This window comes from Martes martes (assembly GCF_963455335.1).
Source record: "Martes martes genome assembly, chromosome: 5".
NCBI classification, from domain to species: domain Eukaryota; kingdom Metazoa; phylum Chordata; class Mammalia; order Carnivora; family Mustelidae; genus Martes; species Martes martes.
This window is the reverse complement of record NC_137892.1, coordinates 160,895,164-160,913,701: the sequence shown is the minus strand read 5'-3', so window position 1 is coordinate 160,913,701 and position 18,538 is coordinate 160,895,164. Positions and strand designations below refer to the sequence as shown.

Here is an 18,538-nt window from a genome sequence, read left to right as displayed (position 1 = left end):
ATGGGGTGGTTGGGACTAAACCCCGGATTCCAAGAGCAGAGGCTTTAGAAACATACTCCAGAGGATTTGCCAGGTCAGGTGTAGCTTTTCAACCTGCTGGGCTATTCTGTTTCAGGTTGTACTTGTGACCACACATATGGCCTATGTGGTTTTGGGACTCAACGTTTTCCATATAGAAGAGATAAACATTTTCCATTCTACCCAAATAGCTTATTTATTACACGGTCTACTTGAGTTTCTCTCTCCCTCTGCTCTTCTCGCTGCATTCTCTCTCTCTCTCTCTCTCTGTAAAATGAATGAAAATCTTTTAAAAAACAAAAAAAGGCACTCCCTTAAGGAGTGTAGAAGTGCAAGACCAAAAAACGTGCAGGATCTTTCTGGCAGAAGAGTCTGATAAAGAAGGGATGGCTGTCATGGAAGGGAAGAAGGGATAGCTATGGGAAAGAACATCCCAGGGACTCGGGTGGCTCCCCCGTAGGTAGTGAAGGACATTTGTAGGAACGTTTGTAATCCACGACAAACAACACAGTCTTCCGCAGCCCTTGACAGTTACAGTGTTTGCCCGAATCCTGTCTGCACTGAAGTGTCTCATGCTGATCACAGGGCTTCTGAGTTCTGGAGGACTCGGGTGTTTTGTCTTGCCACCTTCGATTTTGCTGTGCCTGGAGCAGCGTCTGACCTCCCTCGGGCAAGTGCACGCTAGCTGTGGGGGTAGTTTCCTGTGGTCCCCAGCATCGGTGCAGAGACATTCTGCATGTGTCAGAGACCCTTCTAATGGGCCCCTAAACTCTAGTCGGACCTCCTGTTCTGCTGCTTTCTCTCCTGCCAACCAATTTTTTTTCAGTATTCACTGAGCTCAGGCTGCCTTTGCTCATGAATTTTCTCTTGCCACTTGGTAGGTTAGTGAATGAGTCACTGGGCTTGTTCAGTTTGCTTGTCCATTTAGCAGTTGTTACAAAGTCCCCCTTAAGCACATGGTCCTAATTAGCACCGAGGCCCCAGGGACCACCTTTACCGTGAGGCAGAGGGAGAGTGCTGAATGCAGACTTTGACAGGCCCACAGGTCCTCCTCTTCCTAACACCCTCCCCAAGGGCAGGGCTCAGCCAGCTCCCTGAGCTCGCAGGACCTTGGTTCTGTTGTTACCCCTGATGGTGGTCCTCAAAGAATCATACCTGCCCGGATTCATCATTTCTCCTGCTCTCTTCTAGTGGTGGTCCCATGGGGAGAGCCTTGCCCTAGCCCCACTTTTAAATGTGCCATAGGGCACGTGTAATATTAAAACACATCAGGGAACTGGAGAAGGTGAAGGCCACACTAAACCCTTGTGGACTCAAATAATTTGGGGGGAAAAAAAAACCTTTCATTCAAAAGTATAGAATGACAGGTAGTGAAATATTCATTGCATTGGTAACCTTGCCTCAAAAACACACAGAGCTTATGTAAGTGTGTGGCTTTATAATAATCTGTGCCTTTTGTGGCAAAAGAGCATTTCAGAAGGGAAAAAAAGTAACAGGAACTGATCAACATCTTGGAAGTGCTATAGATTCCAAAGATGTCAAATTGTTGAGAAAAAGTAATATAGTTATTAAAATTATAACAGCCACTTTCAGTTTTAAACATTTAAAAATGATTAACTCTACTGTTAGATTTGCTGCCAAATCACCAAATTGGATGTTTCATTGTACCTGGGACTCAATGTCCAATTGGTTTTATTTTGACTGCCAAATCATTTGTTGAATGAATATGCAGTTTCTCATTGCAAAATAACTGGATGTTGTTCCAGTTTGTTGGGAGAACCTGTGGGATGAGGACATGGCCCTGAAGCTGCCACTTCTGAGCCTCTATCACCAGGCTCCTCTGAGCCTCCGGTCCCCATTGTTACATAGGTTAATAGTAACAGTTGTGAAATGTTAAAAAAAAGAAAAAAAAAAAAAGACATGTTATATCGGATTAGGAATTACTGGACACATTACATCAGGAACTGTAAGAAACACTCACACCGTCCCCAGGGTTGTACACTGATGCATGCAGGAGGCAGACAGCAGGCTACCCGGCCATGGAAAGTCCCAGAGATTCAGGTTCTGAAAGCTCTCAGTTCAGCCCCTCATCAGTGTGTCCCACAGTCCTGGGTGCCTCACAGCCACAGAGATTGGCAAGTTTCCACCGGTAGTAACAACTTGGTGAAAAGTAAGTTCTGTTTCTTTAAGTGGAAGCGAAGAGGGGAAAATGGCATATTGTAACATGGTAGGAAACAAAGTGTCAAATTCAGTCCCACACTCCATCTGAGGAGGTAGAAAACAGAATCCCTTTGTAGTTGCCTGGGACGTGACAGTTCAATGTCCTCTAGCTCATTATCAGAACCGAGCATAGATTTATATAACACATGACCTAAATAAGGTATTTTTAAATGCAAGCTCGTCACGATTTACCTTATAGATGATTTCCACGTTAAGGGATATTCAACTTCCAGCTTCATACGTTTTCTCAAAGAGGGATAATGCCCATTTCCCACAGTTCCCATGTGGAAGGGTGTTCGTCAGTGCAGATGAGACACCACGTGAGAAAGGCTTTTGAACTGAGATGGCCTGGGTCCCCCAGGTCGGGACTAGCGCTGTGTGGGTCCAGCAGCCGAGTCTACCTTCCTCACAGAGCCTGGCCTCATGTCTTGAAGTAGATCTTTCACCATAAGCAGCCTGGGGTCCACTGTAACCCTTGGTGTCCCTTGTCCCTCTAGGGTCTAGACGAAGGCTCAGATGAAAGTCATGCCCAGAAGCCCCATCTGCCCCATTTTGGTTCCTAATTGGCCCGATTCAAAGGAAACCCTTTCCAGCAACTGTTGCATGGACTTCCAAGGAAAAGAAGTACAGCTGAAGGGAATAACTTAAAAGAAGAAAGGCGATCCCCAAAATAGCGAAAAGGGAGCAGAGTGCTCCCCTCTGGAAGAGGTGCATTGCATCCGGCCATCTGGCTTGCTGAAGACCCCAGAGCCAGGAGGGCTTGGTTCATATCGGTGCCCTCAGCCTGTGGGGAAGGAGACGCTGGGGAATAAGGACTCCCCCAGGAGCCCTCGTCAGGGTCTAAAGTCGTAAGTGACTTTGCCTGAGCCAGCTTGTTCCCCTCCTGCCCTCGGTGACTTCATGGCTCGGCCTGTGGACATCGGGGGCATTGCTGTCCTTTCAGGGGTAGAGATAAGAAAGGAACAAAAGAGATCTGCATCAACCTTTCTAAAGCCCTGTTTCCAGTCCTTGCCTCACTTGACATTCATGTGAGGCCAGCCAGAAGTGAATCTTTTCACGGCTCCTCTAGGCATGTCTTTTCCAGGCTCTCGTACGGCATACCCTGGAGCAGATCAGTGTGACTCTCTGTTCCGTTGCGTAGCTGAGGACCCAGATGCACAGACCCCATCCGGCAAACCAGGTGCACCCCTGTCCAAAGAGGCTGCCTGCAACCTAAGTACTGGGGCCTTGAGCAAGGGCATTTGCTAAGAAAGTCACAATGAGGTTTCCAGATTGTAACTCCTATTTTAACCTAGGTCAAGGGTCAAAACGTTTTGGAAAGGGCCATATAGTGCTTCTTTTAAGCTTTGTGGTCCAAGGGATGAAATTAGCGATGTAGTGAAAGAGATATTTCACAAAGATTTCTATTGAGAAAATTCTAATTATAATAACTTAATTTCTGTAACAGGTGTAACAAGAAGAGTGGAATTCTTTATTTGGTGGGGATAGCATTCACTTAATGGGGCTTTAGAGTCAGTATTCCCCATGACCAATATCCATGGCAAGTGTTCACCCCTTGATGCTGATTGATGGTCAATGAGATTTTCTCTCTCTCTTTTTTTTTTTAATTTTAAAGATTTTATTTATATGGGGGGGGCATAAGCAAGGGGGTGGGGGGCAGAGTGGGGGAAAAGAAGCAGACTCCCCGCTGAGCCGGGGGCCGGAGGTGGGACTCAAACCCAGCACTCTTGGATCATGACCTCAGCGGAAGGCAGATATTCACCGACTGAGCCCCCAGGCACATCAAGATTTTCTCTTTGAAAGTGTCTTTTCATATGCATTGGTACTGCCAGATTTTGGTTTCAGTCCACAAGTTTCTGATTGTAGTTTAACATGTTCATTGCTTGGAAGACATTTATGGAATTCTGTTGGATTCTCCTGTTGGTATTTGTCCTTTAGTATGTTCCCGCAGTGTAGATGAGTGTCTCCTGGTTGACAGGTGGCGGCTCCTCAGTTACAGTTAAATAGGTCTTGAACAGTTCAAACACCACTGGAGGAACTCCATCTGGAGCTTAGAAATCGTACCAGTGAAAAGGCAGATCTCACTGCTGCTCTTGATTGTAAGGGCACGGAAAGCCAGGGAAGGAGTTTGATGTGACTTGTGGTTCTGACAATGTCACTTGTTGCTGAGGGGGCTAACGCCGGGTATGTTTTGCACATAGGAGATATTTTTGCCTTATAATTTTAGGTTGAATTCACTGAGAAACATTATCAAGTCTGCAGCAAAAGCTAACTTCCAGAGCCTTTAAACCTCAGTAATAGTGGTTGAGGCACTTTTTCTTATAAAGAAAAATTTCAGTCTTGGCTTTGAACTCAGAACAGTGGTTAAGTCCATGGACTGAAGGTCAAGTTCACTGTTGACACGGTTCAGTCACAGGCAATAATCAATTTGGTGGTGTGGTTTTGTTTGTTTTGTTTTGTTTTGTTTTGTTTTTTGGCAAAGTACCTGCCGTATGGAGAATAGCTTTAAACACCTTCTGTTTTCACAGGCTTTGTAAATCTGTCATGTGTGTGTGTTTACCACCAGCATTTACACCATCTTAGCGGGTCTCTCCTCGGGTTGTACTGCATTAGTGTTTCCTCAGCTTCTGTGCACACGCTGTCACCGCTGGTTGTTGTGGGAGGACCCGTTGGAGCCTGATTTCTCTGCCACTTGAAACTCGGTCCCAGCTCAGTTCCATGTCAGCGACGTCGGGGGCGCCCCAGGAGCCCAGAAGGCTGCTCACCCAGACGCTGGCCCCAGTTTTCACCTGTCCGCGGGCCTCGCTTTCGGCATCCTGACTCCACAAGCGGCCGTCCTCCCCCAGGGGCTCATCGTGTTCCACGAGCTTCTGTCCTCTGGACGTGTGTCTTTGCTGCAGGGAGTGAGCTCGCCGTGGGCAGGTGGCCCTCCTTGCCGGGTGTAACGGGAGGCGGCCCCCAGGAACTTCCGGTGGTCGTAGCCTTCTTTTCCTTCCTTTTGTAAAATTCTAGAACTGGATTCTGTTTAAATTCTTGCTTTGCCCTGACCTGCAAGTGGGGGACGACCTCGCAAGAACGGCTCGTCTGGTAACGCCGACCTCTAGCCTCGTCTTGCGACATAGCCACGGTGACCTTGCGTCCCAGAGTGCTGAGCCACCTGCCGTGGTAGCACAGTGAGCCACACCCCACTGGGTCTGCGGAGCACACGGAGCCCACTTTCCCCGTCTTCACGGGACAGGTGTGCGCTGATGAGAGAACAAAGTGACGTGCGCTCAGAATGCTGCTTGCCGCGGATGTGTGCACACCGGGCAGGGACGTGGACTCATGAGACTGCCACACCACGTGCCGTGTCACTCCTGCGCGGCTCAGCCCCAGCTCCCGAGCAGCCACAGAACAGACCAAACGAGTGACCGGGGCCATGTCACAGCGCTGCTCTATTTGTGGACGCGGACATTCGCACTTCATGCGATTCCCATGCGTCCTGCAATATCCTTTTGATCGTGTCCCCTACTGTTTGAAAAGGTAAAAACTGTTCTTATTCTCAGGCTGTATGATGTGGTACAAAGTACAATTCCAGTGGTGAACTGGAACTGGGCCAGGGGCCATGTTTGCTGACACCCGATCCAGATGCCTTTGCCATCACAGGCATGGAAGGAACATTGGTGACAGGTGAGGAGGGGGGCGTGAACACCACATGGGACAGGTTTGGGTTTTACCTCGAGAAGGTGGCAGCCCCTGTTTGCCGGTCGTTCACAATTCAGCCCTGAACTTGAAACTGAATTGGAAGAAACGAATCAAAAGTTTGCTGGGCATGATTCTCATGTGGAAAGTCTACAACTTTTTTTTTTTGTACATTCTGGAGGGAAACGTCTACCACGTTTGCAGACTGGTTTGCTCAGTGTTGCTTCTAGAAGGTTTCTTCCATCTATGATGTAGACATTTGTGACATCTCGCCCAGACATTTTCCCACACCACTGTCCTTCAGTAACGATTCTGTGTGTTTCAAGCTTCCACACTTCGTCCTTTCCCCTTCCTGACCCTGGATCCCTATTACCCTGCGTTGAATTTATGTGGATTTGTTCGGGTCCCCAGTTTCGGGCTCTGGGGAGCTGAGCACTCCACGCTCTCACAGGCTTCTTTCTAACCGAGTCCAGCCTTGGCGCCTCCCATGTTCTTTCTGCTCTTTTTTCCCTAGTTCTTCAAACTTAGAAGCTGACACTTTGTCAGCTTTGTCCTATGGTTTGCCCCCTGGAATATTCCCTGAGACTGTAACTCCCAGGAGGTTTTCTCTCAATTCTTCATCCTCTAGCCCTTTTGCTTTCCCCTGGCTAAAGAATCATCCCTTGAGCCGACGACGGACAAGGGGCAGCTTCCTTGACCCTCGGGAAGAGTGAGGACTGTTGTCTTCTGCACTGACTGTTTGCTTCTGGCTCTCCTGCCAAGGAGCAGGGTAGGGGTGGGGAACGAACACCATCACCACGCTGCTGGATGGCAGTGAGTCAAAATTTCTGCTTGTTTCTAAAGGCACCCCCACTGGTCCAAGACACAGTTACCCAGTCAGACCCAGATCCGCCTCTTGTGGTACGGACGTGCACAGTGGGCCTGTATCCCAGGTGCCCGCTCACTGTCCCAGCTCTGCTCAGGCATGAGCCGTGCTTCCGTGAAATGGAAATGGAAATGGAAATGGAAATGGCTGCGATTCCCTGTTCTCTTTGAAGTGCTTCTCGACACTGGTTTCCAGGCAAGCAACTCACCTCGCTGATGACACACATCGGGGCTGGACGCATGCTTACATCCAGCTGGTGCTTGGCCCTAAACCCACATGAAGTCTACTTCGGGGGAGCTGGCCTGGATAAGAGAGAACCTTGAAGACTGCCTTTGATTGCAAGAATATTCTTCCCACGACCTGAGTGAGCCTGTCACAAGAGAATGCCTTGAGGACACGTAGCCAGCGTTAGGCTCTCACTACTGCTGCTAAGATCAGTTCTGTTTTTGCCCTTGAGTAGATGGCCAGAATGGAAACAAACAACAAGCTTTTATATTTTCCCTGTTTTAGGATATAACTTACGGAGGATGAAATGCTCATTGTTAAGAATGTGGTTTGGTCAGTGTTGATGATTGCCTACAGCATATAATCGTCCCCACAATCAAGATACAGAACGGTTGCGTCCCCTAAAATGTCCCTGTGCCTCTGTGCAGCCAGTTCCCTCCCCCAACTCCAGTCGCAGCTTCTCGAGAACGTTAAAAGTCGCTTCAGTAGCTTTTATTCATAGAGGGCTGTTTGAGTTGTCGATTTCCTTGTGGATCAGTTTTGGTCACCTGTGTCTTAAGGCTTTTGTTCATGTTTTCCAGAGGGTCACATTTATTGGCATGAAGTTGTAGATGGTGATTCCTTACTAGCCCCTTAAAGCCCATAGGCTACGTAGCGATAGCCCTCTCTCAGCGTATTATGTACTGATTTTACAGAGGAAATTTAGGGTCGCGTCCTCTTTTCTTCATAAGATCCACTTTCTTGTCCTTCTGTTTTCTCCCCCTAAACTTTCACTTGTGTGGTGGAACAGAAGAATGTGAGCCTTGAGATACCCGGGTTTTACACCAAAGCTCAGCCACGCACTAGCTCTGTGACCGCGAGCAGATGGCTTACCCACATAGAGTCCATCTCGTGCTCTGTCCCGCATGTGTCGTGGGGTTTCCTGTGCGGGTGTCTCCAAGTACCCCAAGTGGGGTGTGGAGTGCTCAGCCAGCACAGCTGCCATGCTGATGGATGGCATGCGGTGTCCCCCACGTCATGTTGCTCAGACGAGAGCGAGGGAGGATAATATTGAGAGCCTCTTGAAGCCTTTAGTTTTCTCTCCATGGGTGTCTCACGTTCGATACAATTAGAATCCTGAGTTTATGCACTGTGGTGAACATTACTGAAACATGGTTAACTCTTTATCTAGAAATTCTGCTTTGAACAGAGTCTATCAGTACGAGCATTACTGAGAATGATTTCTGGACAAGGAAACAAGATTAAAACCCCAAGACTTGAAATAGAATGGCAGAAATGAGATTCCTTATCATTGATCTGTGTCTTATTTAAACGCGTTTCCGTTTCATGTTTCCTCAGGTCCTTGATTTTCCCATTCCTGATCCGAGGCGGAAAGCCCATGCCCTTGTACACGTTTGCACTGGCCTTCATGTTCTGTGGCTACAATGGCTACTTGCAAAGCAGATACCTGAGCCAGTATGCCGTGTATGCTGACGACTGGGTCACAGATCCCCGATTTCTAGTAGGTGAGTGTCCCCCTGAGGATGCACTCCGTTGTTCTCATCAGAACCTGGGTTTTCATGTCCCCACAGTTCCTGGTTAGAAAGCCCACGCTCCTTGAGAGAGAGAGGAGGCCTCGTGGCAGGAGGCCGAGCGCCGGAGGGAGAGGCATGTGGCCCCAGCAGCAGCAGATGACGCACATGCCTGCCATCACCCCCGACTTGGCCCAGAAAGCGTGAATACCTGTTCCTAAAGCAGACCTCAGAGTAGCAACAGGTTTAGGCAGAGCAGACGACAAAGGGAGACTGAGGAGCTCTGCCACTAACCGTGTAATCTAAGACCTCCCACCGTTCCTAATGGAAAATGAGAAAAAGTCTGACTGGGTCACCTTCCAACAAGGCCATTAGAGTTTCCTGATTATGCTAACCTGCAGAAGCTATTAGGTCTTGTGAAGTTTTTGATTTTTTAAAATCTTTATTATTTTTGAGTTCTAACTAAAGCCTTATAAGTTCTGAGGAAAAATGAAAATAAAACATCAGTAGTCAAAAATATATGCAAGAGTATAAAAAAAAAAAAAAAACCACCCCCTCGAGGCTCCTGGTGATGAGGAAGTTTCTTCTGAGCTTCAGAGAGTCCTGTGGCTCTTTGGCTCTTGGTTTAGCACTTCCTGGAAAGGAGCCTGGGCCGAGCCTTAAGTCCTACTTCCGAGCACACCCGTCATCCCGTCAGAACATTCGGAGCAGACTAGTTGATTTACTGGTATTATTAGAAAAACAAAGCCCTCTTTCACAGACCTGAGTGCAGCACCGCCGTTTCTGAGGGAAGCATTATATTTATTGCAATGATCTTCACTATCAGTCATGGCTACCTGGCTCGTTAGTAATGATAATAGGGCGGATTAGGGTCATCCCGCTCCTTCCGGCTTGGGCGTGGGGGTTTCCTGGTTTATGGACTTAATGCTGCTCTGTATCGCCTTTTCTGTAGGGTTCTGCCTGTGGTTAATAGGCATGCTGGTAAACATCCATTCGGACCACATCCTGAGGAATCTCCGGAGACCAGGGGAGACTGGCTATAAGATACCGAGGGGTATGTGCTGAAAACGGGAGACTTGATCCCGGCCTCTCTGCAGGACGCCTTGCTCTTTCCATTTTACCCGATCCAGTAACTACTATCTAGTCACAGCCACAAATTTTCGATGTGAGTCACAATTAGGATAGCAATCACTGTGGTTATTATTTTCTTAGAATGACAGAAGAGCCGATTCTGGCTAACCGAGTGGCTATTAAGCAAAAAGGAAACTAGTTGTATCTGTTCGGAAAGAGAATACGAGGAACAACTCGTACCGGCTTGTTCCTCGGGACCGGGGGTGCCCGATACCTCATTTCTGGCCATAGCAGCGATAGACGACTGGTCCTCTGTCGAAAACAGTTAAAAATGTTGGGTACGTGTTGTTGTTGTTTTATCTTTTAAAATGCATCTGTGTGATGTCCAGAAATGAAGTCAGTCATCAGAGAGCAAAGGCTGGGTGAATGCCTGAGTCCAGGACCCAACTCGTAAGAGTCCGTAACCGCTAGCTGCCCTCATGCCCTCAGCTTTGTAGCCCAAATGTTTGCCCACTGTGGACAGTCCAGAAACCTCAAGTCACGAGGTAGGATCCGGGTGGTCCTAGGGAGGGGGTGCCCTCCTGCATCCAGCCCGCACAAACCCAGATCCCCAAAGAGACCTGTCTTCAACTCTGGCCTCTGAGAGCCTGGCGGGCCACACATCACAAAATAAGAGCCACAAAACCCACGAGGACATATGGTGCCTTGAGTGAGAGCTAATTAAACTTGGGAAATTTTAGATGTTAGAGTTAATAGAAACAGATCATGAAGTGAATATCTAATTGTTTAAATAATTAAAAGGGATGAAATTATGAAAAGAAGAATAACATACTATAGAAAGAACTAAATAGATGTAAGATAGAAAGCAAGATAGAAAACAAACAAAAAAAAAATTTAAGACCCAGTGGGTAGAGCTAAAACATCAGTGGAACGGGAAATCACATGGCTGGGCTTAGAGTGGAATCCTTATCTTCCTGGGAACCCTACAAGGGGAAAACACAACATGACAAGCAAAGGACGGGAAAAAGCCTACAAATCTCAGGTTGTTTAAACTGTGGCTCTAAGGTGGTCCTTGGAGCGTGCCCCTCTGCTTTCTAGCCTCAGAGCCTTTGCTGCTTGGAGACCCCCGGTCCCAACCACCAACCCCAAACCTCACCTGCCAGCGAGGCCCCTTCCAGCCACAGGCCATGACCAGCCCTCCCTCCGCCCACAGCCCTACTTCTGCGCCCCTCTCACATGCTGTGCTCCACAGCACTCCCCAGCACGTGCTGGGCTCTGTGCTTTCCTCACAGGCTACATCGGGGTTTAGTGTTCCAGAAGGGGACATGGTGTTGTCCACGGTGCACTCCCAGTGCCTAGAGCTGGGCCTCACCTGTCATGTGGACTTGAAGGATCTGTGAAAATGGATGACTGAATGAATGAATCTGCCCTTGAAAATTACTACTTTCTTCCAATCTGGGTCCAGGCCTCTGTGCAGGTCTGTCTGATTCAGCTAGTTCCTTCATTGTTACTCTGTGGTCTCTGTCCCTACTTGGGTTCCATCTGTGGGATTCACTGATTAGTCAAGTGACATAGCAAAGTACACAAAAATTGTAGCATTTTATATTCAGATGAACAGTACGTAGTTGCTCCCAGAAATCATAAGATGAAATGGTAGAACTAGTACCGTTGGGTGTGTTTCATTGATTACAATTCCGGACCAGTCGTGTTTCCCAGGGTTGAGCTGGTGCTCTCCAAGTAAGCGCCCACGGCTATCTCGTCGGTCAGTGCTTTCCCGGGCTTCGTCTGCAGGAAATGCACCCCTTGCCTGTGTTTCCTTGCAGGAGGCTTGTTTGAGTACGTGACGGCAGCCAACTACTTCGGGGAGGTGGTGGAGTGGTGCGGCTACGGCCTGGCCAGCTGGTCCGTCCAGGGCGGGGCCTTCGCCATCTTCACCGCCTGCATTCTCTTCACTCGGGCCCAGCAGCATCACCAGTAAGTTCGCAAACACTCTCCGCGTGTTGGCTCTGTGCTCTGGCCTTATTATAACCATTCTCAGGCTCCGTTCTCGACATGTTCACATTTGTTGGAGCTGCCAGATCTCAGGGTACACCGGGCGTTAGCTAACCGAGTCCACAACCACGCAGACTTCCAGAGAAGAACCCGCTCTGAGAATCGCCGGGGGCACGTCAGCGTTGTCATTGGCTGCGCCCGAGTCCGAGCCCCTCCGGACGTTCGCGGCTGGAGCCCATGGTCCAGCGAAGCTTCGGGCGGGGACTCACGGTCTGGCCAGGAGCACTCCATCTGCAGGATGCCGAGTGCCCACAGCTGGGCCCAGAGGCGCACGCCATGTGCGGAAGAAGCCCGGCTGGACCCTCACGCAGCCCCTGCACGTGAGCACCCCGCACCCCTGCAGACCTGCGGTCACTGTCTGGACTCCGAGGCTGTGCGCACCGTCGAAATCACATTGTTTCCCAAGGCGAGGGGCCCCAGCCTGTGTCAGATCCTCCAAACAGCCTGTGATCTCGGGGACCAGTACAAACTCATAAAAACCAATCCAAGGCTGTCAAAGCTGAAGCGAACCTAGGATAGCGCCCTCCCAGTCCGACGCATGAAGGGACTGAGGCTCAGACGGGAGAGGTCTCGGGCTGTCCCCCGAGGCCACAGCTATGATGGAAACTGGGTAGGCGGCTCACGCCAGTGCCCATGGGGATCGTTTGTGTCCCCTGAGCTGGAAAGGGCGCTGCCCCCCTTCCCTGGCTTCATTGCCCCAAACACATTTCGTGAAGCTCTCCGATGCCGCCCATACTCTCGGAGGCATACATAGACACAGAGCATCGTCTGACTCCATGGCGCCTGCCATCTCTTGAAATGGGGCAGAGAGAAGCCCCCAGAAGGACAGACTGATGTCATGGCGTCGTGGGACGCACGCAGACTTTTCAGAGTCAGAATTCCTAGGTTTCTTTCTGGGCTCACCATGTTTTTAAAGATGCAGAAGATTATTAACAGAGACGCTGCGGAGAACGGGCAGAGCTGAAGGCCTCCTTAGCTAGGTTTTGTGGACTATATGCCGAAAACCCGAGATTATTGAGATCACAGGAGAGGAACCCTCCAGCGCTCTGTGCTTTGAGGTGCCCAACTGTGCTCCAGACAGTGGGGGATCTGAGAGCTGGGACCTGTCCCTATGCCAGAGCTGCGGAGGGGTACAGAGGTAAGGAAAGCTCACACCAAGAAAGGCTCAGGAAACAGGTTACAGCGTCAAAGGTGACAGGAAACGGAATAATTTCCTATGATGGGTTGACTTGCATTCTCCCCCCACCCCCCAAAAAAGATGTTGCAGTCTTGACCCTGGGAATGTGACCTTATTTGGCAATAAGGGTCATCACAGATGTAATTAGTTAGGGAGGTCACACTAGAGTAAGCAAGCCTCTGACCCAGCAGGACTGGTGACTTTCTCAGGAGGGAAATTGCACACGTGCACACCAGGACGAGAAGACCACGTGCAGACACACACACAAAGACAGCCGTGTTAAGTGTGGAGGCAGACCGCGTGGAGATGCTGCCACACGCCCCCGAGGCTGCCAGCAGCTGAGAGAGGCAGAGAAGGAGCCTCGCTGAGAGCTTCGGAAGCGGCACGGTCAGGCGGTCAGGCCTCTGACCTCCGGAACTGGGAGAGAATAAATTCCTGCCTCTTTGGAAGCCCCCTAGTGTGTGGGCCTTTGTTGCAGAAGCCCCAGGAAGCCAAGACACCAGCCTTTGAGCCACCCAGAATCCACTGGGCTGTAAGGAAAGACAGAGGCAACGTGTGTGAGTTCTGGAGCCCTGCGTTTCCTCCTGCCAGATGACGCCACGCCAGCCTGTCCCCAGAGCTCGTGCTGCTGCAGGATGCGTCTGCCCAGGTGGGAACCAAGCCTTTTGGAGAAAAATAACAGTGACAGCAATACCAGTGTTGGTCCAGCCCAGCAGTCCTGTGTTCCTGGGGACCCCTCCTGCCCCCATTTCTCCCTTCCCTCCTCCCTTCCCTCCTCCTCCCCAGGCAGGGCCCCCCACCAAGACCACCTTCCCATCGCTCACATCGCCTCTGAGGAACAAGCTACTCTTGTGCGTTAGTTCCATGAGAGAGTCGGAAGCGGATGTTGGCTGGTTTCTAATAATGGAGAAATGAGACGGTACTGGTAGCTAAGAAGTTGGATCACAGGAAGATGAACAAGAGCCGAGTCGGTGGTAAAGACGCTTCCTCAAATGAGCATGGAAAATTTCTCTCAACATTTGAATAGGAGATATTCAGATTTCTAATGGGAAATATTCAAATTCTATCATTTGAACAGGAAATAGAAATAAATAATTTCATTTTCCGAATGAACATCTCTGTTAATGAAAACCCAGAGGTATTCTTTGCAGAAAGCTTCACAAGTTGAAAAGATTCTTTTTCATTCATTTGCTATTTATACTGATGTCACTGCAAAACCAATTTTAATTGCCGGAAATTTAATGAATGCAGCTTCGTGGAAGTATGTTCGGAAATGTTGATTTATCAGCTAAGGACAAAGGAAAAGCTATCTTTTTTTTTTTTTTTAACTAATCCCGCAAACCCAGCCAATTACAGAAAACAATCCATGGGGCTATTCCTAGCCCTCTGTTTGGTGTATTATGATGTTCTCAAACCAGTGTTTTATTATACTGAGTTTATTTCTATAATCGGATGTGAAATGTTTAAATTCGTATAGAATTATACTGACAATGAAGCTCTAGGTCAGAAACATGAGGTCAGCTGTGCCAAGTTGCTAACAGATATAGTGGTTTGAGGGCAAAATGTCAAGGAATGGGAAAGAGGAATGTTTTTGGACTGTTCTCTCCCCTGCCAGCCCCGAGTCGCGTGCTCACGTAAGGGACCTGTCCTGGCTTGGACGTGCTCCTGCGGCACCTGGCCGAGGGGTTGTCTGAGCCCAGGTGCGTGCTTGTCCACACCAGGATCCCGCAGGTGAGGCCAGCCTTCGGGGACAGCCTTGGAGGAGGGGCTCTGTTGAAATAAAAAATTGTGTGTAATATCACTTAGAAAACTGAGGTCCGTGTGTCTTCAGGACACAATGACAGATGGCGTCGTGACCTAAACAGATAAAGACCCACCAGAATGAGCCCGTGAAGGACGTCCTTGTTCTCACAGCAGAGCGCAGGGTCTGCGAGCGCTTGGAAGGAACGAGACTCGCAGGAGAGGAGCACGGGGCACTGAACCTGCTCGTGGGCCGGAAAGACCACTGGTGCTTTGAAGAAGAATTCGAAGAACTCTGTCCGATTCAGCCTAAACTGCGTGTAATGACATGGGCAGCCTTCAGTGACAGGTTTCCTTAGTTTCGACCTCAGTTCGGGGTCCACAGTGATAAAATCAAGACAAAAAAAATCCGTATCCAGCTCTGGTCAGTGTCACATAAGTGACAGCTTTGATTCTAGGGATAGAACAACACGTGAGAAAAATATGCTGCCTGCCTATTAAAAATATGTGTGTGTGTGTGTGTGTGTATAATATACACACACATATTTATAAACTTTGAGATATGATTTCTTGAGCTGGATCCACAAACGTCATGATGTACATGAATGAGAAAAGTAGTTTAATCATTTTAGCAAAGTAAGTTTTATTCCTATAGAATGGTGTCTGTGAAATGAATCGAATGTATTTGTTAAATCTCTGTATCGGGTGAGAACATTTCAATCTGATACAGGCTCGCTCTGACATCATGAGGGGCCAGCCGTGCTGCCCCGTGCTGCTTCTGACCATCCCAGAGGCATGTGTGGGCATCACCAGCCTGGTCTTTCTGGTCTGAAGGTGTCACTGGCTTCCGGGCCGGTGCCCGGCCTCCAAGAAACCTGCTTGCCGTCCAGGTCCTCGGTGCCAGCAGGCTGAGTGCCTTCTGGTGGCTGTAACAGAAACACTGTAGATGGGGGGCGGCGGGCAGAGGTCTGAGGTCAGGGGCCAGTGTGGTGGAGCTCCAGTGACAGCCCCTGCTGGCTGTACAGTCCGGTCCCCTCCCGCACTGCCCTCAGCGATGAAGGTCCGTGGAGCTCTGGGGGATCGGGACACAGATGCCATCCCGAAGGCTTCGCTCCGTGACCCAGTCCCCTCCCAGCAGCTTCGCCTCCTAGCGCCGCCGCCTCAGGCATCAAGTTCTTAGCCTAGGAATCTGGGGCGGTTACGCAGGGGGAACACTAGGGCCGGCCTTCGAGAACTTTCTGTGAGCAGAGAGGAGCTGAGTATGGCACTTGCCAGTCTGCTCCGCGCTGCTGGTGCAGCAGCCACCTCGAGGGGGGCGCTCCGGTGTCCGGGCTCCTCACAGTCTGGAAGAGAACAGCCTCGCGTCGGAAGTGACGCTTGCTCCGGACGCCCGCAGCCCAGCTTCAGAGCGCGTGGCCCCCCCGGGGGCGCAGGACAGCGCGTGGGTTCTCTGGAGGCTCAGGACAGGGCAGTGCGTGGAGGCACCGGCGGCCATCTGAGGGGCTGCAGTTCCCCGTCGGGTCTGCCAGCTGCAGGGTGAAACACGGCGGAAACCAACAAATCTTGTCAATTCCCTGTCAGGTTGCCTTCATGATGCGTTTCTGCCATATGAGCTCGTAGTTGCTTCCCATCATGATGTTTCGTCTGTTTATCTTCTGTGCTGACGGAAACTCCTTGTTTCTGGCTATTTCTCCATCTAGTCAGGTCATGTAAGTGTTCACTCCATCCACGTAGCTGCCTCCCTCCCCAGCTAGCCTCTACCCCAAAACGAATGGAGGGGACTTGTCATTTATACCAAAGTGGAAACTGTGTGTTTGTTCTGAATGCCGGGCCCTGCCGCATCTTCCCAGATTTGTCTGAAGCGCCCTGGCACGCAACTAGGTGACTGTTCCACAGAGCGGGGGCTGCAGCCATAGCTCTCCTGGGGACTACAGAAAACCAGAAAACGTCGAGAAGAAGACCTTCGAGACACTCCTCCTGAGTGAATTAAATGGGTTACTTCCTATGAATCATGCTTTAGAATAAAATATATTTAGTTATTCATCATAGAGACAAAATCAAACTACATATCTGAAATGCCACAGTTTTTAGTATTACTCCCGAAAATCTCCGTATTCTTGCATAATGAAGTGTTGTCCGTTTTGTCAGCATCCATTAAATGTTTAAGCAGCAAAATTATTTCTTTTTCTTACTGTTCCTTTTCTGTCTTATTTTAGGTGGTATCTTGAGAAATTCGAAGATTATCCAAAGTTCAGAAAAATTATAATCCCATTTTTGTTTTAAGTCCATTGTCCGTGGAATGATCTTTGACTTGAAGCATTTCATGATTATATAAATGAATTATGTCTCTCGTTTTCCTTCTACTGGATCTTTTTCAAGATTTGCTGTAGGAATTTTTCCCTATGAGTCTATAAGCTACCTAATAACAGACTAATCGGACTGAAACGCAGGTTAGCAGACTGAGCTGCCTACTAGGTGGAGAATCCGGAACTCCGGGTCATCCCAGCGGACCGTTTATCTGCTTTCGGAGCCTCCTGTTGACTACGTACAGCTCAGTGTGCACAAGACCAGAATGACAAGCCATATCTGGTGGCCTCTGTGGGCTGAAACCCATCACTGCCCCTCATACAACCCATTCGAGCCATCAGTTCAAGGCCAAAGGCGACGTTGCTCCCTCCCCTGATAGAGGCAGGACTGCCTCTCTGGTTCCTCTCATCCTGCTGGGTCAGAGAGGCTGGGGCACCCATGGTGGGTCACAGACCCAGGGAAATGCCTGGGCCCTCACTGTGCGTGCTGTTGGGCAGGGAACTTGGGGCAGAGAAAGAGACACAGGAGACATGGCTGATGCCTGAACAAAAGGCATCTGGCACTTTCTACAGCCTGGCACCCCAGCTGACTGCACTGCAGGGCACAGTGCCAGATGTGCTCGTAAGGGGTAGGCCGCTCTGTCCTCCACTCAGATGACTTCTTAGAGGCCCAGTGATTATGTTCCTCCTCATGCTGAGGGGCAATCAGTAGTCTGTGGTCTAAGATGATTTTTTTTCCTTCTGGGTAGAATGAGGATGTTATAAGGCACTCTTTTTAAAGTGCCCTCAATATTACAAAATGGTACCTTGAAACAGGATTTCTTACTCTAGATGTACTTGAAAGGCCCACGGAGATAAATGGCAGTGATAATATTTACTGCGCATTGCCAGAAAGAAACCTCCTAGAAGACACTCTGTGAAGCTCTGATGGTCCCACGGTAGTGTCCTCCAGGCCTGGGACAGCGGTGCCGGGGTGGCCACCTCCGCAGAGCAGGGAAAGGAGCAGGCTGTTCCCCCTGGCCCGCTGACACTGTTCGCTGGTTGCGGGAGTGGGTGTCCCGAGCACCCAGAGGGCTGGGCCCCCTGCACCCTCTCCTGGCTGGTCTTTCCAACCAGGGTCGTTGTCCTCATGAGGTTTTACGTAGAAGCCGTGTTCTCGGGGTTCGTGATTTTTAGAGTCTCTTGTGGCTTCATAATTCACTTGCCTGATGCCCAATGCCACTGTGCTTCGTTTTCACTGGAAAGAGCACATTTTTGAAGAGAATTTTTGTTATTAAAAGAACACCATTCCTTTTTCTGACCATTTTCCAATTACTTGAAAACATGAAGCAATAAGTATTCTGGATCTCCTCAGGAACACAAAATGCTGAGCACATCAGGTTCCGGAAGGTGCCCGGGGCGGGAGCGAGATGCTGGTCTGAGAGCTGGGAAGCTTCCATTAGTGTTCCTTCTTCATGTGAGCAGTCCGGGGCACTGGACCTCTGCGTTCACTCAGGATTTGGTGCGCCCTTCCCGGTTTCGCCAGCCCGCACTGGGTCTGCGATTAATAAGAAGGTGCCCTGTTCTATCTTGGTTCCCTGCCCTCCATTTCCTAAAAACTGTAACTTACTAAACTGTCATCAATTGCTGTGCTAATTACAATAAGAAGATTAATAAAATTATATAAAGTCGA

The 18,538-nt window shown here is 49.5% G+C and overlaps 1 protein-coding gene across 1 annotated transcript in view; it reads left to right on the top strand.

Moving 5' to 3' along the window:
- Window positions 1–18,538, top strand: part of SRD5A1 (steroid 5 alpha-reductase 1) — a 21,541-nt gene extending 3,003 nt beyond the window's left edge. Inside the window, exons 2-5 of the mRNA XM_080803326.1 lie at window positions 8,348–8,514; window positions 9,473–9,574; window positions 11,415–11,565; window positions 16,777–18,538. Of these exons, the coding sequence (XP_080659452.1) occupies window positions 8,348–8,514; window positions 9,473–9,574; window positions 11,415–11,565; window positions 16,777–16,843 (487 nt within the window). The 3' untranslated portion in view covers window positions 16,844–18,538. The remainder of the gene's footprint in view (window positions 1–8,347; window positions 8,515–9,472; window positions 9,575–11,414; window positions 11,566–16,776) is intronic.